This window comes from Gordionus sp. m RMFG-2023, chromosome 2 (assembly GCF_954871325.1).
Source record: "Gordionus sp. m RMFG-2023 chromosome 2, tfGorSpeb1-WG-v2, whole genome shotgun sequence".
Lineage (NCBI taxonomy): Eukaryota > Metazoa > Nematomorpha > Gordioida > Chordodea > Parachordodidae > Gordionus > Gordionus sp. m RMFG-2023.
This window is the reverse complement of record NC_088776.1, coordinates 23,925,274-23,953,224: the sequence shown is the minus strand read 5'-3', so window position 1 is coordinate 23,953,224 and position 27,951 is coordinate 23,925,274. Positions and strand designations below refer to the sequence as shown.

Below are 27,951 nucleotides of genomic sequence, written 5' to 3'. Positions count from 1 at the left end.
CTATAAAAATATCACCAACATAATTTGAATAAAAATTTTAATTTAAAAAAATGATAAAAGATAGAAACTTTTGAGCCTAATAAAATTTCTATATAAAATAAAGTAATCGTACAGATTGGCACTAAATATGAATTCGGAAATCATTTTAAAATAATATAATATCATTTAGGTAAAATATTTATAATAGAAATCTGCAAAGCACGGCCCCTCCAAAAGCCGGGCCGGAAGAATGGCCGAGTGGACAAAAAATTTAACGGGCTGGGCAATTCGTCCGTAAAAAATTTCGGGGCCGGATAATTTCTTCTTATAATATCAGGTAGGGCATCGCAAATCTCTGATTTTTCTTAAAATTTTAATAGCCAGCCCAGATATTAAAATTTTAATTTATTATTTTGAATTACAAGTTAACATTTTGATTAATACTTTTTGAAAACAAATTACAATATGCTTATTTCTTTGTATTTTAAAAGCTGTCTAACCAGTAGCGTCACTATGGGTGAGAGCAGGAGCTCATGAAATTTCTTTTTTGAATTTGTTTTTGTATAACCCGTGAATGAAAATTTTTTTTGAATAACCGCCTCAACGAAAAAATATTTTTTTATAGCCCTCTGGACGATTTTCTTTTAGAATTAGATTTTGTATTATATATATTGATATTATTTTTAAAAATCAATTGATTTAATATTATTTAAATTATTTTAAAATCCTAATTAAATAAAATTAATCATTTATTAATTGAAAATAAAATTAATCTATTTTAAAATTGTGATTTGTGTTAGCCGAGTTCAAAATCACTAATCAACTATATTATTCATTTTTAAATTTAATTTACTATGCCCTTCTTAAGAACATTTCTAAGATCCAAATCAGTATATGAAGCTTTTTTGTTTAAAATTCTAAGTAATTTAATTAAAAGTTTTTTAACTCTTATTTTATATTTATTAGATAATCAAGAAAGAAGCGATATTGAGTTTGAGATGAATGTTCAAAATGTTGGAACTGGAAGGAATTATTGATGTTGATGATTTAGACAGAAGAAGAGGAGATAATGAAAAAGTTAGAGTTCAACAAAGTAGAATTAAAGATTAAATTAGATATAGGCGGAATCTGATGAGGATGCTATGGCAAGTCAGATTGGTGGTAACAATCCATATAAAGGTACATTGGATAATGAAGGAGTTGTAGTTCAACAAAATATATTTAATGAAATACACTTTTAAACTAATCTTATTTAGATTTTTGATAATGAAGTCTTTACATTGTGGTTTATAGTTCAGTTTAGCCTTTAAAAAATGGCTCCAGGCTGAACTATGGCCTTTACTAAGGTATTAAAATGTCTTATCTATGAAAATAAATTTTTAAAATTCTTATCATCCCTTAAAATAAAATTAATCTTGTTTTGGTAGACAAAATATATTATAACTCGGTATAATGCTATACAATTTATAAAAGAAAAAAAAGTAAACTTCTTCGTCGTTGATCAATTCTTTCTTGATAACCTTCATGGCGTAGACCTTTTTTGTGTCCTTTAACTCGGCCAGAAAGACTTTTGCATAACTGCCTCTTCCTATGACTTTCATTAATTCAAAATCGGACAATTTATATCGTTTCTTTTTAGATTTAGACTTTTTATATAAAGTAATATATAAAAAAACATTTACAGCATTCTTTCTTACAAAGTATCATTCCAAACTTGATAAAAAAAAAATATCATTTTAAACTTATTTTGAACATGTGAAAAGAGCATAGTAAATTTAAAATGATATAAAAGTTTAGAATAATATTTTAATATTATATAAATATAATAATATATTTAACATGTATAATTAGTAACTTTGCTAAATCAATATAAGAAGCTTCTATTTTTTGTTAGGAAGTTACGTGAATATATATTATAAGGGACCACAACATAATTAATTCTATTTAAATTAATAATATTTTTTAAAAAAATGTAATCCAATAAGAACATAACGAGGGTCGGCATGATTTAATCAAATTTATTTAAATCAATTCTTGTTTTTGTATATATCACAATTAATATTTCTTGTTTATAAATGAAAATATTTTATCATATTCAATATATTTTGCAATAAGTTTTAATTAATTGCGTAATTTTATTGTTATAAATGATTTTATATTTTTCGTTAACTCTGAAATTTTTTTTGGCATAATAAACTAGTATATATTTTTTGATATTGTTTGAATTAACGGGGGTATCAAAAATCTCTATAATTATTTCTGTCCTGCTTAATATTTATTCTATATTATGTTAATACTATGATAAATTTAGATGTATAAATTATAATTTAATTCAGTTTATGTAAAAATAATAATTTAATTAAAATAAACTAATATAAACATATTGTTAATATTAAAATTTAATTTTTTAATTATAAATTATATGTTCAGAATGTATTAAATTATCATAAATGAGCAAATATTAAATATTGACAAGATTATAAAATACTTTTAGACAATTTAATATTGATTATTAAACAATAATTTGTTCATAAAACAAATTTAATGTAATAATTATGCACATTCCATTAATATCTATGCTCGGGAGTTACTTTCTTCCAGAGCATTCTTTAAATTATTATAAATTTAATTTAAATCAAAAAATCATTCTTTTTTCAAACCCTAACTAATCAAGTAAATTACATGGTTATGATAATCATCATCTAACTTAATCTTCATTACATTTATTATGTCAAAATAGTACCAGAGACTTACGTTTTAATTTTTCAAGGGCCTGGGAAAAATTCCCATTTTCAAGTCTGGCCCAATTTATCGGCCTGGTCAGAAATTTTTAAAATTTCGTTATTTTGAATAATTTGGGTGTAGTTAAAAACCGGCTAAGCCCAGGTACTAGCAATAATTATAATCAAATTTATATTACATCTGCTAGGCTAGTATCTATTTCACCAACAATAGATGGGCTATAAACTAATCCATTATCGGAAGATAAAATTTTCATCTTGGATGTTTGAGATGAGGGAATTGCTTTTTCGGTTTTGTTAAATTCTGTGGTAAAAAAATGGTAAATTTTATATTAATTTAAATAAAATTGTATTCAAATACAAATACACTTCAAAAAAAATATTTAAATATAAATACTAAATATCTACAAAATATTTTCAAAAAAGTATTTAAAATAATACTTTGACGAAAATTTTAACATAAATAAATATGCAAGTCGATTTTGTAATACCACACTATCAAATTTTCTTAACTTACGATATTTTTATTATTAACCATTTTCTAAAATTATCGAATATCTGCAGTAATATGTAAACATTATAAATAATATATTTATTATTGCAGCAGTCGCATATCATATGTAATAATTGCTAATATCATCAATAAAACTGTTTTGCAAAGCACATAATAAATTGGTGGTTGAAATCGTTACATTTATGATTTTGGTTTTATTTTTATTAGATATTACATTTGGTTTTCTCTATATTATTAATTATATTTTAAAAAATATTCCATTCATAATAGTCAAATTGCATTTAGAAGATATTGAAGTTGTCATACATAATCCCTGCAAAATCTTATAAATATAATAGCTCAATATAGAAACTCATTTTCTTCAATTACTATCTCCTTATCACCTTCAAAAAAACTTGTGTTTTCGCTTTCGGTATTTTAGAAATGAAATAGGATGTTAATTTTTTCGCTAACTCGGGTCACAGATTATGCAATCGCAGGTTACGAATGGCTGGAAGCCATCCCCAGTTCCAATCTTGGCCTCCTCTTGACTGGCTAACAGCTACGCATTTCCATAGCCCTCCGCAGGCTGTAATGCCGTGGTTCCCTCCATTTGCATCGACTTCGGCCATCCCATCGAATCGAAATCTTACCATCCCTTGCACTGCAAGTTCTCCCATGGAGACAACCGCGTCATAAATCTATTAACAATATTCTCCTAGCTGCTCTTAAAAAAGTTAATATTCCATCCACCCTCGAACCAGTGGGCCTCTCAAACGAAAACGCCATATGCCCTGATGGCATATCTCTCATTCCCTGAACCAATGGTCTCCCACTTGCTTGGGACTATACCTGTGTTGATTTTGCCGCCAAGTCCAACCTCTCATTTTCTGCCATCGAAAAGGCCGAAATCCTAAAAAAAACAAATATGCTTGCCTCACCAACACCGTTGTTATCCCAATCGTTACCAATACCCTAGGCATGTTTGGAAGTGATGCTCTCATTTCATTAAAACCATAGGAAAAAATGAGGCAGATCTCAGGGGACCCCAATGAAGGATTTTACTTGTCAGCAGGGTCCAATTTTTTAAGCATTCACTAGGGTAATTTGTACCCTTTTTATTAAATTTTTTTTTCCCTCAGTTCTTTTATATATATTTTTTTTAAAATTCATTTTTAATATATGCTTATTTGTTTTTTAATATATATTTTTAATTATAATTTGTAAAAGAATAATTTGTGAAAATTTGTTTTTTAAATAAAGTATCTACCTGACAAAAAAAAATAATTTCAATTTATAATAAAAAAGTTTATATTTGTATTCGTCTGAAAATCGTAAAATGTAATAAATAAATACATTTTATTTTGTAGTATTTTAAATACAAGCATTCGCGTTTGCTCAACTCTCTTCGCATGTATGAGTTTAATATTGTTGCAACTTTAGAATTATTAAATAAAAATCTTACATTTCTCTCCAACTTAAAAAAAACTTTATTCAAATTTTTTATGAAATCATTAACAAAACTTTTTCCGGAACCATTCATCCCTGAGGTAATAATAGGAAATTCTTGAGATATATCTTTGAGCAAGGGCTTAGAGTAGTTCTTGAGATTGCTGTTGACTCCATTTTTTATACAGTTTTTTGATTTACCCGGGGTTCCTACTTTATCGACATAATTAGTAGTCGAGATTTTGTTGGTTTTAGACAGGCCATTATCGTTGACTTTGTAATCGGCTCGTATTTTATCGAAGACAAAATTATTTGCGTCAACGTGATGAAGAGCAGAATCGAACGACATCTTCTTCTTGGCATACGGCTGGTCTACACCCATTAATCCGATTTTGTTATTATCATTTTTGTGCCATTTATCGATCGTTTCTTCCTCCATATGCTCTTTTTGGATAAACGTTAGGCCAGTGTCGCGAGTATCAAAATATTCCTCTTTATCAAAAATTTGGACATTACTTTCGCTTAATATGCTTCCACCGTTGTTGGTATTATTTTCGATACTTTGCCAACTAAAATTAGCATTAGTGCATGTTATTTTGACAAATTTATGACACTTTTTGTGAATAAGTAGTTTGCAGTTTAAGCATTTTAAACCTTGTCTCCCTAAGCCCCATATTCGATCGCTACATAGCACGCATATAGCTTTCTTTTAATTTTTTATAAAATGTTTTTTTTTGAAAAAAACAATATAAGATTTTTTATTATAAGTATCGGAAAAGAAACTCATGTAAAAAAATCCATATGGAAGAAACCAATATAAAAAAAACTCGCGATTTTATTTTCGATTAAAATTTTAGTTACTACCGCTCTAAGCCAAGACTGAGAATCGAACGAGATTTTACTGAACCCGAACCCTTCTTTAAATTTAAGGTTCAATTATTGTTTTCTTATTTATTTTCATTATTAATTAAAAACAGTTCTAAAATTCTATATCATAAATAATATATTATTGGTTAGATAATTAAATTAAAGTAAAACCAAAGAAAAACGAAATCAACAAATTAAAATAGTTTTATTAGATGTAGGATGCTATGCTCTGCCAGTATTGAGGGTGTTTTTTAAATTTCAAAAATATGATTTAACCAGAAATGTATTCCAGTATTGTAGAATACCTACCCTATAAATTACAAACATGGAAAAATTTGATTCTTTCAAATTAAATTTAACCCTTGAGTGGTACCTAGAGAGCATACTATCACCTCAGAAATTTTTATATCGTTATTATAAAAAAATTGTTAATAACCTGGATTTTCGGTAGCCTCCATGCTACAAAGTTTTATGCATTTTTATTAAATTTTTTTCAAGTTATATACATTTTTTTTAAAAAAAGTATATTTTAACATAAGATAAATTATTTAAAATTTTGATTATTGTATGTTTTTTAAATATAATTTTATAGTAAAAATATCAAGTTTACAAATATTCTCATAAAACCTTTATTTAATCATTTAAATCTTCAAAAATTTTAATATTTATAACTAATTTAAGGTTAACTTAATAAAAGTCCACCAAAACTTAATATAGAAAGTTGAGTAAGATATAGCTGTTTTAAAATGATGCCGGGCTATGCTCCACCCAAACACTCGAGTTATTTTTTCCACCTTTACCACTCAAGGGTTAAACACGTGTTTTGTATAAATATTGGTATTCATCATTACCCTACTAAATCGTTTCAACTGAAACAAATGTCCATTTATGCGGTACAATTTTCTCCATCTTTTAGCTCCCCTCCTGTAGACACTTTCTAAATAAAAGAGTTTTTATTTATTTATTTGATTTATTAGACTCCACGCATGTTCACATTGAAGATCCAAAGGGGAAAATGTCATTATTGATATGATAGATGTCGCAGCTTTATAAAAAAAATCGTATATTCCCAATAGAAGGTATGCTAGAGTAACTTTATTTATTTTTGGCGCATTCAATGTGAACAAACTAGCAATTTGTAAAAAAAAGAGAATTTAGTAAATATTTAATTATATTAAATAAAAATTTATAAATTCTAACTGTCTTCTCCGGGGCACAAACATCCAGGTGCTTCAGGCTTGCCGGAAAAAACTATAAATATTTTACGAGAGAAATACAATTATATACAAATAAACATTTATATATATAATAAAATCTGTCAGGAACGAAAAAATGTCTTGCTGTTTTAAAATAGTTTTCATGAGGATGTCAAACCTAAACACTAAGTTCCATTTCGATTCTGTTCCGTTACGGTTATTCTTAAAAAAAATAACATCGGTTCGTTCCGGTTTAAAAATTAATATTGGTTTTTTTCGATTCGTTAAAATTTTTATAAGTTATCATTTGTTAAAATTAATCATAATAGTTTTTAATGGGTTTGACTAAACTGCAAATGCCTACGTAAGCTACAAATACTAATGCAAACTAAAAATGCTTAGGTAATAATTTTTGATATAGGAGTGAGATTCATTTTCTTATGATATAAATAACTTATAAATTTAAATTATTAGATATATTCAATAATAAAGGAATATAAATTAATAGTTGTATTTCCTTTTAACTCTTAATAAATAGTTTAAATCCATTAACATAATTATATTAAAAATAATTATAATTACATTATAAATTTCAATAATATTAATCAGCAAGATGGCAATTATTATTTTAAAATACTACTATATAGAAAATATAATAATTTAGAAAAGTTATTTAAACGTTTATTTTAATAAACTGAATTACCATAATATGCATGGTGGAGGGCTATGTATAATATTTAAAACAAAGTCATTCGCCGGTAAATTATATTGTTAATAAACACTATCAAGTAACCTTATATTACTTTGGCAATAATATATAATGTGAGTATATGTATATCAGGCCCAATTCTGGATTCATCCATTGGGGGGGGGGCAGACAAAAAATTTTGGAGGGGTGGTTAAGAAATTTTTTTAACAGTATTAAACGAATATTTGAACAAGAAATTGAAATATACAATGATTTTATTTGAAAATGATACATATAAAAATATATAAAAAATATAATTATGATCAAATATGTTTATAAAATTAGATGGAAGATGAGAATTGACTTATAGCTTAAAAGAAATAAATTGATTTAATGATTTTACAAATATTATATAGGATTCAATTATACAATATATGTAAGGAAGAAAATATTTATAACTATATTACAATTGATATTATGATCAATGATTGAGTGTAAAACTAATAAAAAATAAAGTGTTAACCATGTAATTTTAGATGTATTTTTAAATACCCAGAAGGACCTGATATATATATTAAATTTTAATTAATAATCTTATTAATTAAATTTAAAAGGCAATGATGGAAAAAATAGATGTGAAGCAATGCTCTTCATTGCTAAGATTATAGAAAAATATTTAAATTAATTCAGCATTAAATTAATTAAGCCTTATTAGATTACATTATAATATTTCACTTAAATGTAATAATAAATTTTATTGGGGAGGAAGACCTTATTTCTCAAAGGTTATTAAAATCATTTCAGGGGCATCTATTGGAAAATTATTTGCCCTATAAAAGTTATTGGAGATGCTAATTGTTTTTATCGTTGCTTGTCTCTTGCAATTTTTGGTCATGAGGGAACATTAATTATTAATAGAAAGTATTAGATTTAGATGATAAATTTTACATTAACAATAAGTGATGAATGATTAACTACTAATTACAATCTAATTTTAAATGATGCATTGATGGTAAGAGGCTGGGCACAAATGATGCATCTTCATGCATCAAGTGCAGCTTTGGGGAAAGCATTTCAATCATACTGCTAGCCTTCTAATCGTGGAATGGATAGCGCCTATACCACACCTGAATTGTTCAATTGACAGTTTTTATGTGATAGAGCTTAAAATACCCTGATAAATTATCAAATTTTAAATCAAATCATTTCTACCTAATTTTTCATTTTCGAATAATAACGATTTGAAATTGCCAAATTTTTAAGATTTGGTCGCCGGTTTGCTGCAATAATATGATTATATTGTTTTGTTGTGAACTGCTAAATAAGCCATCCTTGCAGATCCACTGCTAGTTATCAGAGTTGTTAAATAAGCGCGCTAACTTTTTTGGTAGCTATAGCTAATAGCGACTACATTATTTAATTTTTTAGCGAGCTACTTTTTTTGAATTTTAAAAAATATAATGAAGGTAAGTATAAACATGAAATTTTAAATATAATATCATAATTAATTATAATTTTTATGATTTATTATTTAATTTTGAAATTGAAATATATTTTCAATTTGTAATTTATATTTTCATTTGTATTATAAACCTAAATCACGTGTTAATATTTTAAAATATCATCGCCTATGGATATCCAAATCGTTAAAAGTGATTCAGGCAATGATATTAATGAAATGGAAGATACCAGGGAATAAAATGTTCTTAATAGCTATAATACAAATTTTCCATTCCCTAGATTTGAAAATTTTTTTAAATAAATATATAATCCAAAATTGGCTTCAAATTTATTTGTTTAAAATGTAAAAAAAATATTTCCTCAAATTAGTCCAGTAGCTATAACCTGAAGAAACACCTAAAGGTAAATTGTAATTTTTACAATATAATAATATTTATTTTATAAGACTATTCATGAGTTTTAAGGAAATAAGAAACATCTAAATAATTTTAATATAGGCGATTCTACATCCAAAAAGACTATTTCAAATCAAACCAAATTAAATAATAATGTAAATGATAATATTTCTCAGAAATTGGCTGATAAAGTTATTGTTGATTTTATAATTTATACAGTTCAGCCAATGTCCTTGGTTGATAATCCTTCATTTACCATGATGATTAAAACTCTATCCCCTGGTACAATAATTGTATGCCGCCAGACACTAATGAATAAAATAGCAGATAACTTTAAAATGATGAAAGATGCTCTAATAGTAGAGTTATCAGAGATATCATATATATGTACCACGGGAGATAGATGGACACATAACAGAAGATAAAAACTTATTTATATTTATAAATTGACCTGATTAAATATTTTTGAGCTTATTTGGGAATCACAGGCCATTGGCTAGATCCTAGGACTTTAAAAAGAAGATCTATGGCATTAGCCCTCAAAATGATAATAGGATGCCAGACATACGATGTACTTGCAAATAAAATTATTGATAATCTATCTTATATTAAAAATATGTATATAAGATTAAATACGCCCTTACCCTCAAGTGCTAGTGTCGAGAGATTATTTAGTAAGGCAGAACTTATACTTTCTGATCGTCGCTATAGCTTGATGATAATAAATGATTTTATTACTAAAATGCAACAAATTATCATAATATTTATTTTTATTACATTCATTTTTTTATAATCAAAACTAACTATATTTTAATATTTATAAATGTTGATTTTTATATATTTACTATACCATAACATTATAAGCAAAAAATAAAAAATTTGTTTGTAAATTTTTTTTATAAAAAGTAGCTTAGTAGCTAAAGTTACTTTTAAAAGATAGTAGCTAATTGCGAGCTACTTTTTTTGACAAATAGCGATAGCGATAGCGGTAGCGCAATACTTAAAAGTAGCTTTTAACAACTCTGCAGTTATATTATCATTGATATTTATATAGTAATTTTTTGTTGTAACTGAATATACCAGTCCACTCGCCACACACATCGCTTTACACCAATTTTTTCCCTTTTTCTTTCAGGCTCATATTGTCTTTATTACTTATTATGGTAAATATAACATTGTTTTTAATACCCGTTGGTATTGATTCTATATGGATTTCAATAACATATACATAATAATATCAGTGTCTAGAAACTTGGTTGATGGAAAAATAGGCAAGTTGCTGCCAACTTAACGTCGAGTCCTCCAAATATTATTAGTCATATTGAGAATGCATAATTCATATTTCCATTAGTTTAAAATAATTCCCACAATTTTTCCACCTCCAATCGAATATCCACCTATTATTAGCTATTTACCAACTATTTTATCTATTAATGATGATTTACTATTCGATTTCTCCAATTTCATTTGGCAATGATTCTCCACCTATCTCACCTTCAATCAAATCCCTATCTAGTATTAGTCATTTATCATATATTTCATCATCAGCAGACAATAATTCTCCAAGTATTTTTTAACCTCTAATCAATTCCCCATCTAGTATCGCTTATTTATCACTCGTTTTGACGTTAGCTATACTTAATTATTACCATTAATATTTCCATTTCAGTTAAAAATCTCCAAGTATTTTTTAACCTCTAATCAATCCCCATCTAGTATCGCTTATTTATCACCCATTTTGACGTTAGCTATCCTTAATTATTACCATTCATATCCATCTTCAGTTAACAATAATTCTCCAACTATTACTACTTCATCATCAAGTTGATTAAATGCTGAATTAACTGAAGTATTTTTCTGCAATCTTAGCAATGAAGAGCATGGCTTCACATCTATCTTTTACATCATTACCTTTTCAATTTAATCAATGAAATAAGATTATTAATTAAAATTTAATATATATATATCAGGCCCTTCTGGGCATTAAAAGATACATCTCAACCAAAACTACATTGTTAAAACTTTATTTTTATTAGTTTTACACTCAATCATTGATCATAATATCAATTGTAATATAGTTATAAATATTTTCTTACTTACATATATTGTATAATTGAATCCGTATTATACAAACTTTATAATGTAATAATTGTAAAATAATTAAATCAATTTATTTATTTTAAGCAATAAGTCTATTCATATCTTCCATCTAATTTTATAAACATATTTGATCATAATTATATTTTTTGTATATTTTTATATGTATCAATTTTCAAATAAAATCATTGTATACATTTCAATTTCGTGTTCAAATATTCGTTTAATGCTGTTAAAAAAACCGCTTCAATGGATGAAACTAGAATAGGGCCTGATATATATATACACTCACATAATATGTTATTTCCAAAGTAATATAAGGTTACTTGATAAGGATTATTATTTGTAAGCTTTAAAATACTTAATGTCGATCTATTTATGATTGAATAATTTTATTAAATGTATTAGATAAAAATTAATATAATTTTGTTGAAATGAATATAGCCTACTTGCAGGCGCGTACGCAGCGGGGGGGGGCAGGGGGACAAATCCCCCCCAAAGCCAAAAAATGCAGATGCCGGATTATATTTTTCAAAAATATTATTGTTAATATTAATTTATATTTGTTAATATTTATTCTTATCTCATATATACATATATATATATATATTTTATTTATCACATTCATCTACTAAGTTATTTTATCAATCAATTTCGATTTCAAGTTTTCCTTGGCGTAATTTACCTATTATTTTCAAATTTTAGTGGCGTAATATTTATCTAAATTTCTAATAAAATAATAATTATCTCTGAAACTCCTTGTCCAACAGGAGAAAAAAATTGCAAGCTTGTCCAACGAGATCGAGTCTCCGCCACAGTAACAGCTATTTTGGAGTTAGAAGAGCTGATTATTAATGCTATTACTGAAATATCACAATGGCTTGAAAGAAATATTTCCTCAGAAGCAAGAAAATTATTGGATTCAATACTTATTCCAAATTTTTTTTCTCATTAGAATGTATTATTTAATTATACAACTATTTTATGTAATACTTTTAAAAACATAACATTGACTTGATTAAGAAGATGAGAATAGCGGAGAGCATTTTATTAGAACTCAAGGAAATAGAGCTAGTGTTGTTGAAGAATTTCATATTTTATATGTTATTGTTGAGTCAAAAGCAGAGCTATACGTCTTAAATATTTGTCCCCCTCGACTTGCAGCAAGCAAGCTCATCATCAAAACATTAATATAGGATCAGTAGAAGAGTATTATAAAACAAATGTCCCCTCTCCCAACCTTTTTCATATGGTGATAGAAAAAAAATATAAATATTTGTTATATTTTTATCATGAAGATGTTAAAATATCTTATGATGCCTTATTAGCTGAATAACTATGATTAAAAGATTAACTATGGTTGATACAGTCCCAAAAAATCATTTTAGATTATACTCCCAATTATTAAAATGGTTATATATATATTAGCAGCTCTTTAGTAAACTAATGAGAGAACATTCACTTTTTTAAGAAGAATAACAGAGCCTTGCAGAGGTACCATTTGCAGGACCAGGCCCAGATTTTATTTTAAAATTTTTTCCGGCCCGGGTTTTTTTTAAAAAAATTTTCAGGCCCAGCTCGGCTCGGATGTTTTTAAAAAAAAAAATTACGAGCCCGGTCCGGGTATATTTAAAAAAATTAAAATACGGTCCGGCTCAGGGGCCGGGCCTGCAAGTCTGTGAAAAACATACCTATGAAATACAACATCTGAAAGTAGATTGAATGATTTGGATCTTTTGAATATTCATAGACATTTAACGCCAAGCAAGGATTGATAATTGAAAAATTAGCTCAAAACATACAAAATACAATTATTCCTAAGAAACTTTTTGTGTATTAATTTATATTTACAACATTTAAATTTTTTATACTTTATATATATTAAAAGCTCAAAAAATTCAAATTTCAATTTTGGGTCATTTAGGTGATTCATATCGTGGGTTATATTCACTTTATATTTTATGATTCACATTTAAATGCCGGTTTATATATATAATTTTTTTAATTCACATTAGTTTAAAATTGTGTATTAGAAAAGTTATTAATCCTAATAAATTTATGTTTAGTATTTTTAATTAAAAATATTATTTCTTAAAAAAATTTATTATCCCCCCCCAGACCAAATTCCTGCGTACGCGCCTGCCTACTTGCTATGATTGTAATCTTGTAATATTCCGATAAAATGAGGTAAAAAAAATAGGTAGATGAATGAATGCCATCGTGTTATGAAATATTTATATAAATATGATACTAATTATATAAATTAATCATTTACTAATACTGTTAGATAAATCAAGATAAATAATATTTAATTTTTTTTTATTTAAATAGTCACTTGGTATTATTGAATATTATGACACAAAATAATATTGTACATCGTTTGATTAACAATAATTTAGGCGAATGGTTTTGTTTTAAATATTATACATAGCCCTCCACCATGTAGTGAGTAAATTATGATATATAACTTTTTATCATATTTTATATATAATAGTATTTTAAAATAATAATCGACAACTTGCGGGTTTAATATTATTGAAATTTAACATGTAATTAATAATTATATTTAATTAAAAACTATTTATTATGAGATAAGAAGGAAATACAATTATTGTATATTCCTTTATTATTGAATATATCTAATAATTTATTTTTATAAGTTATTTGTATCATAAGAAATGAATTTGACTCCAATTAATAGAGAATATATCAAAAAAAATTACCTAATCATTTGCAGTTTACCTAGGTATTTGTAGTTTGGTCAACCCGGTTTTTTAATTGCTAAATTCATAATAAACTAATAAAAAAAAATATTTAAAATTAACCAAAATTTAAGGAAAATAGGTTAAATTTCTCTAAAACTTGGATAAGAAATAAAAAAAAATATATCCTTTAATGAGTAACTCCACGAGTCGCGGACGTATTTAATAGTGTTGTTAAAAAGCATGGTTTCGATTTTTAAAAATGGTCAGATTTCTATTATAATCAATAATATTATGGAAGCCTGAAGATTTTGCTCATAGAGGGCAAAAAGGTTTGGACATCTATTTACTAAATCTCGAGCTATGAATATTTTTGACTAAAATATTCATCGGGCTGTTTTTAAAAATCGACCCAAACCATCTTTTTAATAACACTAGTATTTAACATTGATTCATAATGAATAGAAGATTTATGAAAATAACAATTTTAAAAAATTTAAGGTCTGAAAGATGAAAACAAGCCGTTATATTAAGAATTAAAATTTAAAAAAATTGAGTGAAAAAGTATAGTTAATTTAGTATTTATTACATGATTTTAAAATATAAGGGATTTGGAATGTTCTGAAACCAGAAGGAACCAATGATATATATACTACTATATTGGCGATTAATTAAATGTCCATATATAAGAGTCAGTTCTATCGCTATTTTATGGTTAGCAAGTCGATTAATTGCTTTATTTATAATACCCAATGTAATGTATTCAACGTGTAAACCACAAAATAGTATGACTTCTATGTATGAACAATTTTAAATGTATAAGTACTTTATATACATCATTAAATGGAACCCCAAATTATCAATACGGTTTCAGTACATTCCAAGTTCTCGAAAAATATTGGGGATAATTTTCTAAAAATTATATTGTTAAAAGAAACAAAAAAATGCCCGAAAATGATCATAAATAGGTGAAATGAAATCACTAATTCAATTTTAAATTTAAACCGGGTTACATGATATATATTGAAATTCGATTATAAATTCATTGTAATTACTAATGTTGATAAACGAACTGATTACTTTTTTGAGAAAAATACTTTTTTGAAATATATAGACAATAAATAATTTTCAAGTTACTAGTTACTTTTTAAAAATATGTTTAATACTTATATATCCTTAAACCCTATTTTTATAAGATGATTTCCAGAATTTAAAATCTGTTTATTAAACAAAATATATAACATTGATATCCCTTGCATCTCGCCCACTCCCCTAAAAATGAGAATGTTTCATTACAAACAATAAATAAATAAAATTATAGCAAAATTCTAAATTTAAAAAAATGTAAAACCAAATTATGTAATCTATAAGGCTTAAAAATATCAAATTGTATAAAGGTTACCCAAAATCCCCCTCCCTCTACTTTAAAATAGTAGACATGCCTTCTTATTTATACCAAGCGCCTCTGTATGTTTGCTTATAGTCCGAGGATGCTTATCTTTGGAGAAAAACGAGCAAGCCTTTTAAAGACCAATTTTGATTGGTTTATTGTTAATAAAGTCAAATAAAAATTCAAGCCTAAATTTTTATGAAAAATAAATATCACACTGTGTTATTTATATATACTTTTAGGTAAAAATAAATATGATTTTAATGCAATTATTTCTTCATTTAATTTTATTTTATTTTAATTCATTTAATTAAAATTTATGAATAAAAATGCTGATAGCTAGCTTACTACTTTTCAAAAGTAACTAACAACACTAGTAATAAAATTTTAGCTAAATATTTTCGTAAGTGATGTAATATAATAATTTATGTAAATTCTTAATAAATTTTTATAATAGGTAAAATATTTTACCGTGAATGGTCATGTCGTTGTCCTCGTTCAATTCGTACAATCTCAAAGCTTCGTCAAGCTCCTTTTGATTTGTTAGCATGCATGGATCTCCTATTAAAAATGTTTGTATTAATAATAATTTTTAAAAAACCTAATATTTTAAGACAAAAGTTAGAAGTAGAACGATGTTGAGCGAAGCTGCATTCAGAGTTAGCCGGAATTCGCAGTGAAGTATACTACAATTAATGTAAAATATATTTATATCATATTTTGTATATTTCGCCGTGAATTCGCGGTAATTGGGATGGAGGGTTAGGTGATTGCGAATGTTTTGATTTTAAAAAAAAGAATTAGTGAGTTAAATATCTAAAAAAGATTGGACCGATTTTCAACAATGTCTTCAGTCCGATACAAAAAAAATAGACAAATGAGGCAAAAAAAATAGACAATTGAGTCAAAAAAAAATTTGAATGTAAATATAATTTCATTATTTAATTATTATTTTGTTTACCTTCATCGTCAATCCATTTCATTGTGAATGGCTTTGAGTCAGAGAAATGACATATATCGACCATCTCTTTATTCAGTGTATCAATGTTCATGAACTGGTCTATGTAGGTAACCAGGATGTCCCTAAAATTTTTAATAGAGCAATAAATTTATTGATCAGTATCATCTTTTTTAAAGAATCGCGTGTCATGGATAAGTAAGGAGCCTTCAATTTTCTTCTATCCTTTCAAAGATGAGGAGGTTAATTCCAACTTATAAATAGTTAGCAATGAAAATGAATGAATTTTCCTCTTTTGTAAATTTAAGATATAAATTGATGTTTAAAAAAAATTATTTGATTTTGAGAGATTAATAAAAGGTTCGTTATCTATATCTATTATATTTTATTTATTTGGTTAGGCAATTTTTTTTACTATACAAAAATCTTGGTTATAAATGAGGATTTTGTTAGAACAACATAATCCCTGCTTAGAAATTAGGTAAAATTGAAATGCTAAAGTTATAAAAAAAATTAACTTTTTTATTTTTTTTAATTAAAAAGATCCTCATGCCATAGTATAGTAAACAACATAATCGCTAGGGCGTTAAGATCAGCGAACTTCTCTGCACCCTTAAAACAAATGTCCGATAATTTGACACTTGTACCTTAAGAACTCCCTTTCAGTGGAAGAACAATACAATATCTATTTTTAATTTCGGTAGCAAGGCCTTTTCGTTCCTAATATATATATATATATTTATATATAACATGGAAATATACTTTCACCGAAAAATACTATAAATTTTCACGCTCAGCTTCTACGTGAGTGGATGCCATCCCCAGCGTTGGGTAACATTTAAATATATATATTTATCTTTCTTATTCAGATTTTGCAGATAATAAATTTTTAATTTGCATTTTCTTTTTTTTAAAAAAAATAGTAAAGTTATTTATTTATTTAAATGGCCAACGAAAAGTATATAATAACTTTAAAAAATGAGATAATCCGATTTCGAAATGAGAACTTCGTTCGTTATCCTTTCATTTTTTCTTAATTTTTTTTTCTTTTCTATTTACTCGAGTGTGGTAATGTGCCAACTTTTTTAGTTTAACCCTTTAAGAAAAATTTTCAATCAAACGGATTAATTTTTATTTTTTGATCGTCGTATTCTTCAAACCTATTATCCTCGAATTATCTTAAACGTTTAATACCCCCCTTTTAAATAGCAAAATTTTCCTTTTTTAGTTACAACGGACTAGATTCAAAATAATCAATAACCTTTTTTCTTAAAAAATTGATATAAAATTTAAATGTAATTACATTTTGTCAGAAGGCAAAATCGATATATCGCATAATTGACAAAATTACAAATTATAGGTGGGAATTCATAATTTTTCATTCCATTTTTAAGAAATTATTACTTAATGCACTTAATCAAAAACTTCGTATTAATTCATAGGTCTTACAGAACGGATTTTATCTTCTTTGGGAAAGATATGCAGATATAACTAAGGTAGTACTGAATCTTGAATATAAACAGATTTGATCCGTTGATTTATAAAAAAAATATTTGAATATAAATATATTTTATAATATCTGGTTTTGATTAAAATCATTTTGTTTGATGATGTAACATTTATTATAATAACCCGAAAATTATAAGCAACCAGTATCTATTAAAGAAAAAATTAATTTTTTTACTTCTTCCCCTTTTTCTTATCTTCTGAGAAAAAAATTAATATAATATAACTTACTGTGATTTTAATTGTCTCAACAAAATTATAAAACCTATAAAAAAAAGTTATTCGACCATTTAAAAATGTGTTTGTTTTAAAAGTAATAAAACAATATATATAATTTTAAATTAATTTCGGAAACAATACGAATATTTTTTATTAAATTATAAATCTATGCAAGATAATTATTTTTCAAAAACCATCATTAAAAAAAATATTAAACTAATTATGCAATCCATAATATAAGCATGTTGTTACATTCCAAGCTTAGGCAAATGTTGTTTATATTTTAGGAACACCCGAAGAGGCTATTACAAAATCCAACTCATAGAAAAAAAAATTATTAATTTATATTATTCAAATTATTATCTATATCATATCTTATAACTTTTGTGCCTCTACTAAATTGTTGAATGATTAAGCAGACCAGGGAAATTTTCCTATTTCAATTTGATATGCAGCAAATTTTCAGAGGCTTCGAACCAGATAATAAATTTCATCGGGTTCAGTTTAACTCCAGGTTCAGGAAAAAATATTGAACCCGGTTAATATATAATTTTAAATCTTTATTTCAAAATATACTATATAGTGAATATCCTTAACTAATACTAGAAAACATTCAATCTGACAATATAAACAGATGTTGATAACTTGGGCCTGAAAATAAAGTAAAAAAAACATAATTTTAAAAATTGATTCACTTATTAATATTTTATACAAAATGTTACGGCGCCAATAAATATTCAACATGCAAACTTAATTTCTTTTAGTTTTAAGAGAAGTTCCAAATCTCCAATAAAATTACCCAAAAGCTTTGCGACAGGCTTATTTCCGGCGGAGTATTTCTTTTTCAAAGATAGGATCCGATCAGAAAATTTTTTTTACTGAATTGTTTGAAAACTATAATATTTCAACAAAATGTGGAAAAATTATAAGCGCAAAACGATAATTTAAAAAAAAGTCTAGTTGAAAATAATATTCATAATAAAAACGGAAAACAAAATTTAAAATTTTGTCGAGGTTCGTATCCGATTAGAAATACATTTTAAAACATGAGTGAATGTATGCTCATGTCCAACCAATCTCAGTTCAAAAGGAATTAAGATCGGCCCATGCAGCTCGATTATTGGCCTACCATAGGCCATATGATATGAAAGATCATTAGAGGATTTCTATTTTAAGGCATTTTTATGTTTGAGGTGCCCAATTCTTTTTTTTATAAAAATGGATAAATGTTACGATTATCTATGAGTAAACTTACTTTTGGATAAAAATATTAATTTTTACAGCTATATTCAAAAATAAAGAAATTCATTTGGAGCAATTATGATAATTATTTGGTTTATAATTAATTGGTCATCTTTACTTCATTTGCATTTTGAGGGTGTCGAATTTCTTTCATTTTGATCAATATATACAGTAGAGATCTGCAAAAGTAAGCCCGGCCCGTACCCGGGCCCGATATTTTTGTTGGTATCCTTGAGTAAGAAAATTGGCATAATTATATGAAAAAAAAAATTCGGGCCGGGCCTTAGAAATTTTTTAAAATATATCTAAATTTATCAATTTTATGTTGAATTTTTTATGTAAAATAAAAATATGTGATCTTATTTATAGAAAGTAGACGCCGTATAACATATATCGTTTATTTTGAGTAATTATAAAAATTAATTTCTATATTTAAATAAATTAGGGCCGGGGCGTCAAATTTTTTTTAATAAAATTTCGGGTTCGGGCCGGACAAAACTTTATAAAAAAATTTCGGCCGGGCCGGGCTTGAAAAATTAGGCCCGATGCAGATCACTAATATATAGTAAAAATAATGAAATGAAACTCAAAAATTGATTAACATATTTTAAACAAAATTATCAAGCGATCTTTAATAAGTTAAATCATATTGGCGCTGCTAGTATATAAAATCTTGTCAAGCAATACCTACAAGAACGGGGGGGGGGGGTATTGATTTGCATCAGGCGCGTAATTAATGGGGGGGGAAGGGTAATTTGACTGTTTTCATAAATATAATTTTAAGCTAATAAAAATTTTACCCCTCCCCCAAGACAAAATTTTGAAAATATTTGAATCAGGGATGTGAACCCGAACCCCGACCCTCGAATTTTGGCTGTACCCGAACCCTGACCCTTTTTAAAAGTGGAGGGTCCAAGGGTTATAGGTGTCATAAAAATATTTTAAAAATAATATAAATTTTTTTAAATTTTAATAACTTTTTTTTGTGGAATTATTTATTTTATCTTCGCGATTTTCTTTCAATTTTCTTCCTGGACTTCCATTTTATTTAGAGATTGATATCATAAATTATTTTCTAGTGTAATAATATTTTATTATGTAAATTTTTTAATATGCTATGTTATAGAAATATGTTGATTATTTTGAAAGTGAATTATTTTGTAGTGCAAGTAATAATATTTTAATTTAAATGATAATGCACAACACGTTGGTCCTCAATTTGTATGATGCTAGATATTAAGTTTGAAAGATTTCTGCAATGATTTTATTATAGGAGATGTGAAGTCATTTTGTCGGAAGATGATTGGTGCCAAATAAAGGACCTTACTAGTGTATTAGTTCCTTTAAAAATAACAATATTAAGATTACAATCAGAACAATTATGTTTATTTGATTTTTATGGCATATGGTTAGATGCCGATTAGATTTAGAAAAATTTAAAGCCCTTTTTATATGAAATATTATAAAACATGAAAATTCGAAAGCAAGAATATTTGCAAAATAGTGTTGTATATGCTTCTATATATTTAGACCCTCGATAAGTTTTATTGAGTATTGAGCAAAACAAATGGCTAATATGGCATATGCAAAACTCCATTATTTACAATATGTTGGAGGCTACGACAATACCTACTGGTTGTAGTGATACTAATAATAATGATAGCAACATTGATGATCTCGAAATTTTATTTTTAGATAGAGAAAAAAAATCTTATTATCATCAGATAGAAAGGAGGATCAAAAAATGCCTATTGCATCTTTAATAGAAAAGTTCTCAGAAGTTAAGAGAATAAATAAGGATTCAAATATTTTAAAATTCTGGGAAGAAAATTCTTCAATATACTAGAATTATATATCTTATCTAGAATCTTCATGGCTGTACCGGCGACACAAGTACAATAATTTTATAAAGATAACTCTATTTTAGGTAAAGGTAGAACGTGAATTTTCATATTTGAAATATATATTGTATAATTTACGTGGAAATTTCAAGGATGATATTTTAGAAGATATTATTATTGTGCGATTGAATAAAACATTTAAAATATAAATTATTTCTTTTTAAATTTTTTATTTGTAAATTATGAATATGTATATAAAGTATAATAATAAATGAATGAAAGAAAATCTTATTTTGAGTCATTATTTTTATGTTCCCTGAACCCGGGTCCTTTTTAAATTTTATTCCTGTACCCGAGCCCGGATCTGGACCTTTTTTTTTGTTCACATCCCTATTTGAATATCAATTTTCCAACATAAAACATATTTTTTTAAATAAATTTTATTAAAATTTCCTTTCCTTGTGAGTATATAAACATTATTCAAAAATATTAATAAAATGGAAAAATTTTTAATTAAAGAGATCGAAATAAAACGGTAATTTATTTTATCATTATCATTATTTCTAATAATACCTATTATGATTATTTTGTCAAATTCAAAATTATTAGTGAGTTAGGAATTAATAAGTATTTTTTATAATATTTTAATTATTAATACATATCCAGAATTTTTTAAATATTTTTCATTTTTACTTCCATTTTGTAGAACAGAAGAAATATAAATATAAAAGTTAAATAAGGATGAGCATTAAAAAAATGAACAAATACAAATTGAAGAAAAAGATGGTAAAGGTAGGTAGCATATATTTTATGAAAATCAGGTTAAGCATAAGTTATAAATTTTTTATTAAAATAAAACTATTTTATTTATAATGTTTTTAGTTTAGGGGAGATGTGGTTCCTTGCTCTTTGAATATTCCTTCTTACTTTGCTTCTGAGGTTTGGTGAATATTAATCTATATGAATCCCATTCCATATGGGGATATTTTTGCATTGCTCTTCTTAAAGTTGTTATAAGAATATTTTGATAGATACTAATAGTGTGGAATTTTTAATAATGATCATATCATAAATTGCCAATTAAATTTGTTCATTTTTATTTCAATATTATGTGTGAATGTTTAATTTTGGCCAGACAATACCTTTTTATTATCAGTAAATGCTTTTATATGTATATTAAATAAAACTTGTAGGTACTAAAAATTAGGTAAAGTACATATAAATATACACTCACAAAATCCCCCCCCCATTGGAAAATCATGGATATGCCACTGATTTGCATATCAAAAGAATAGAATTTTTACTTTTAGGAAATTTTTTAAAAAAAATTAAGGGAGGGGATGGTGTAAATTTTATTTTTTCTATATTGTATAGTATTAATTTGAATTATTTACATAAAAATACAGGAAATAACATTTGAAATTTTTTTAATAAACCTGGACATTTTTTAAAATTTTCCAGGGTTGTTAGAAGCTATGTAGCGCGCTATCGTGACCGATTTCAAAAAAGTAACGCGCTAATAGCTACTTCTTACCCTACTTTAGAATTTTTTTTAAAATATTTTTTAAGTATCACTATTTCCACAAATAAAAAATATGACTGAAATTTCAAATATATATTATTTTTTTTTATTACATCTCAATAATAATAACATTTCTAAAATGTCATCTACAAGTCTAGAGCAACGATTAGAAAGTATAAGCTATGACTAAATAATCATTCAACACTAGCATACGATGCAGTATTAAATTAAATATGCAGTATTAAATTAAATATACATATTTTTTATATATAAGAGTCATCAAAATATTTAAGTATTTTTAGATTTAAAAAAATCAACAGTTTATCCTATGTTATGCACGAAGATTCTTCTCCCAATCATAACTAGAGTTTGGCGTGAAGGGCTTGTCCTAATGATTGGATCACAGCTATCTTAGTATAATGTAAATAAATTTTTATTTATAAATCTTCTAGAGGGCTTGAATTCCCTATCAAGGTCGTAACTAGAATATATTTCTCGGGAGGGGGGGGGGGAGAATAAATGAAGAATGGGGGCAATATTTGGGGATATTTAATCATAAATTGTATACTTAAATCATTATGCCATTTCGATTACATCATTTTTTATGATGAATAAGCAATAAATATAAATAATCAATAATTTTATCAGCAATTCCGGCCCTGCCTATTTTTTAAAAATAATTTCGATTCGAGCTGGGTCAGGCTATAATTTTTAAATATATTTAATTTTGTAAAATAAATTGATATATTTTAAAATTCTTGTAAGAAATAAGCGCCAATATTTTTAATTTGTAGAATATTTTTTTTACTATTAAAAAATATTAAATTTTTCTATATTTGAAAAAATTCGGGCCAGGCAAGGCGGACAAATAATTGTTACTTTGGGTCGGGCTTTTCGAGACAAATAAAAAAATATCGTTAGGGATCGTGCCCGGGTTTTATAAATTTGGCCCGATTAGACTTTAGTAATAGTATGTAAATTAAAATGAATGCTAACATCAGAGAATCAAATTAATAGCAACTATTTAAATTTGTCAATTTTTCAGTTAAGCTAAAGGTTCGTATTTTTTATTTTCATACTCAACACTATTGTCTGCTAGTGTTTTGTGTTTAAAACATTTTTTAAAGTTACATTATGATTAAATATCGCGCAGTAATTCAACTCATTTGAATCGAAATCCTCAAAATTAAAGATAGGCTATCTCCGACGGAAATTTCTGAAATATTGATATTAATAGTGAAACTGCTCTCAGCAAAAAAAAGAGGTATGAAGAGTGTCAAAACCCAAAAGGATTTGAATTAATAATATTTATTAATGAAAAATAGGATCCGAATAAATTTGGTGCTTATAAGTAATCATTTCATTCGATTAGTCTTTGCAATAAAAAGATTCTATAAGTTTTCCATTTTATAAGGTATATTTTAACTTAAAAAAATCTCTAATTATGTCATTTTTTATAAGGCATTGAAAAGGCATTTGTTGATATCAGCAGAAGCAAAAAAGACTCAAATACGTCAATCCTGGGAAGAATCAATGTGGAGACAGATAATTTTCAGCTGAGAACCAAATATTAGTTCGAGTACTCAAATGATTTTATAATACGAAAGCAGGATGAACCTTTTAAACGGCCGTCTTAAACCATGATGGAGAACGGTCTCAAATGTAGTAATCGGTATCTTTCAAGTTCCTCAGTATTGTAGTAATCCGCTCCACCCTTTCGTTTGTCTTGAAATGATAGGAATTAGCACGATAACGTTAAATATTAAATAAAAGTTTTAAAAATTTAACTGTAACGCTCAAGGACACTGTCTGCAGTGGAATTCCGCATTTGCATAATATGTTGATTTTATAAGATGCCGATTAATGTGATCTATTATAATGAAGGTGATAATCAAGAAATTTTTAAGATTTGTTTATCGCTGGAAAACATTTAGCATGCTGTTTTTTCATATAAGTTAAACGTTTTCTGAAAGTCTTGATTATTTTTGTTGTCATAAATCAAATCAAACATTTTCTTCTTCCATAAAATTAATTATTTGATATAGTTTTTTTAATATTATTATTTATAATATCTTAACTTGATAAGGTTCGACTAACTGAAGAGATGCATTGATATCATCAAAGGGGATTTAAATGTTTAAATTATGGTAATGATTTATATTTTTTAAAAGGGACACATACCCATTTGACCAGATAGTAAGATCGTCTATGAATCTAGGGATACAAAAACATAATAAAGTCCATCTTCAGCTGACAGTACGTGATTCTGGTTAGTCATGAGAGATATTAGTGAATTGTGCAATCCATTGATCTTCTAATAATGCATTCCTAAAATTATTGTATGTCTCAATTTTATTAAAATTGCAAAAATAAAATATATACAATAAAATATTGGTACATTACATTTTTATAAGGACTGTTAATGTTAGTAATAAAAAAAATAATAATAAAGTTTTTTAAAAATTAAAAAATAAAAATTCCATCATTAATCGAGACTCTATTATTTTTGGATAGTAATTCTTTTATCCTTTAGTTTGTGATAAAGTTTAAAAAAAGAAATAATAAGTGATGATGAATTGCAATTTATACAAAAGAAATCTATGAAAATATTTTAAATGGCTTATAAAATAAAATTTGCATAATCTTTAACCCAATAAGAAAAGTGAACTTCATTATTTTTTTAATTTTATTGTTCTGTAAAAAAAATTATTCCTTATCTGTACAATGGGAACTTAAATGCGTTACAAAAATTAATTTTCTTTAAAAATATTTTAAAATAAATTTTAAATAAAATATAAATTGTAACTATAACATCAAATATTCTATAGTTTAAAACAGATCTCATGACACTCTTTATTTGAAGATTTTGGCCACACCCCATTTTCTAAAGACTTCATTGTGCATTTGAATAAAAGAAACATAAAGTTTCTGAAAAAAAATCAAATTATTCTACATAAGATAAATTTATAATTGTTTTAGAGGAAAGAAATAAATAAGGATATTGTGGAATTAAATAATTTGTATTATAGTTTAAGTGGTTTAGTTTTTTTGTTTTGGGTGATGTAATCTATTTCATCAATACAAACTCTTTTTCATGTAATTTCATAGCTGCCTGAGATTATATAACTGCCAAACTAAGATTATCTATTATTGATTACTAGGAGGCACAAAATAAGTTGATGCTGTTTAATAATTTTTACTCTCTGATAATTACTAACAATTCTTCAATGCTGCAATAGCTAAATGAATGTATTATATATAATTATAATATATTCTTTAATTATATTTGTGATATGTACTTTATAAATCTAATAATATTCTTTTAAAAATTAAACAATGTTGTAAGAAATTTTTAAAATAATTAATATGCACTTTTTGATTCATTATTGGAATATGAATAATAAAATTATCTAATAAAAATGAGTATTTAAACAAAAACTGCAATGTACAATTAATTAAATGTCTAAATAATATTTTAAAAATTAAAAAAATTATCGAGTTACAACATTTACATATTCTTAGCAAAGCTTTATTGGAATAATCTAGATAATTTGTTTAACTCTTTAAGACTGACATAGTATTTTTGCTACATCCTTTAACCTAACCTTATTATTCACTCTTTTCCCAAATTGGCAAATAAAAAAAACAATGTCTCATGTCAAAAAAAAATTAAATAAATAATTTATAAATAATTTGAGTTAAAAATTTATTCTTTGTATTTTTTTATAATCTGAAGTTTGTGTTTTTTATTCATAACACATTTTGATGATTTGTTTTTAGAAGATAGTATTATATCACACATTCCATTTTTAAGACATTTGTGAATGCAATGATATTCTTAATGTGAATAGCATGGGTAAAGGAGAAAGTTCTAATAAAACAAATGAGGATACTTGCAAACTTTGTCCTTAATCAAAAATATATTAGAATAAATGTAGGTAAAAGGGTAATTAATTTATGCATTATATAATTTCTACATGATTTAAAAACAATAATTTTTTTAGATACCTGGTATAAGTAACTTTAAGTTTTATTAATATTTAATCAAAATCTTGAAAAATATGTTCAGTTGTGTAGTTATTGGCATTTAAAGTATTTAGTTACATTTTTATGATTGTTTTGTATTAATAAAAAAATTTCTAAATTATGTATTTTAGGATTATGATTGACTAAAAATATCATAACAGGTATGATAAAAAAAACTAGACTATTGCTAATTTGCTATCCAGACTCAAAACACCCATAGGCCAAGATAAGAATAAGTTAGGTCCATCCATATTTAGCCCACTTATAGTTTAGTATGTTTTTATTTATTTTTATTTGTATATAGATATTAGATTAAAATCAGTTGAATAATATTAAATAAACATTTTTAATTAAAGTCCTATAGTAAGTTAAGGTAATTCTAAAAAATGTGTTAAACAAAAAGAAGTGCCCCTGCTTAACTATAAAATAAATTTTAAATGCCTGTTATGTACAGTGTTGTGATGATTTAATAAAACATATTGATGATTAAATTAATATTATATGGATGGGTTTTAATTTAATCATCAATATGTTTCATTAAATCATCACAACACTGTATATAGAAAGAATATACAATAAAATCAAATTATGGCTAAAAAATCTGCATATATAAAATTTTTACTATAAAAAATTTACCTGGTTATAAAAACATTTTAAGAAACAAAATTATTATAAACTAATATGAAAATTAAAATTTTATGAATAATTTCAATAAGCAATTTGAAAATGGAAAAAATGAACTAAAATATTTTTATATTAAAACATAGTTCGTTATTGTAACGAGAGTTAAAAATTATCATTATTTATATATTTTTTCTATATTACATACCCATTATATGCGACTTTAACTTTGATTTGAGAATTGGTATCAGTCATAGTCATAACTGTAAATGCAATCCAAAACACCTTGAATTTAGTCACGCAACTATTGGCCTAAAATGGTAATTTAAACTAAAACACATGTATCATATTGAAATAACAAAATGTCATTGTGCTAACAATACATTTAAGATATATAAAACCGATACATATTCTAAAAATATGGGATTAATATAAATACGTTTGTGTATTCAATAATAACTAAATTACTCGCTAGGTACTCTTCTAAGCCTTAGATAATTTGAATATATCCAATCAAGCAGATTTTATGATAAAAAATTTCTCAGCATCAGCACTTCT

The 27,951-nt window shown here is 25.7% G+C and overlaps 1 protein-coding gene across 1 annotated transcript in view; it reads right to left on the bottom strand.

Moving 5' to 3' along the window:
• Positions 1-27,705, bottom strand: part of LOC135925044 (protein kinase C iota type-like) — a 35,213-nt gene extending 7,508 nt beyond the window's left edge. The window contains exons 1-8 of the mRNA XM_065460194.1: positions 27,602-27,705; positions 16,420-16,541; positions 15,930-16,019; positions 6,730-6,780; positions 6,381-6,466; positions 4,738-5,368; positions 2,900-3,024; positions 1,467-1,625 (exon numbers count right to left, since the gene is read on the bottom strand). Of these exons, the coding sequence (XP_065316266.1) occupies positions 1,467-1,625; positions 2,900-3,024; positions 4,738-5,368; positions 6,381-6,466; positions 6,730-6,780; positions 15,930-16,019; positions 16,420-16,541; positions 27,602-27,654 (1,317 nt within the window). The 5' untranslated portion in view covers positions 27,655-27,705. The remainder of the gene's footprint in view (positions 1-1,466; positions 1,626-2,899; positions 3,025-4,737; positions 5,369-6,380; positions 6,467-6,729; positions 6,781-15,929; positions 16,020-16,419; positions 16,542-27,601) is intronic.
• Positions 27,706-27,951: the final 246 nt, after the last annotated feature.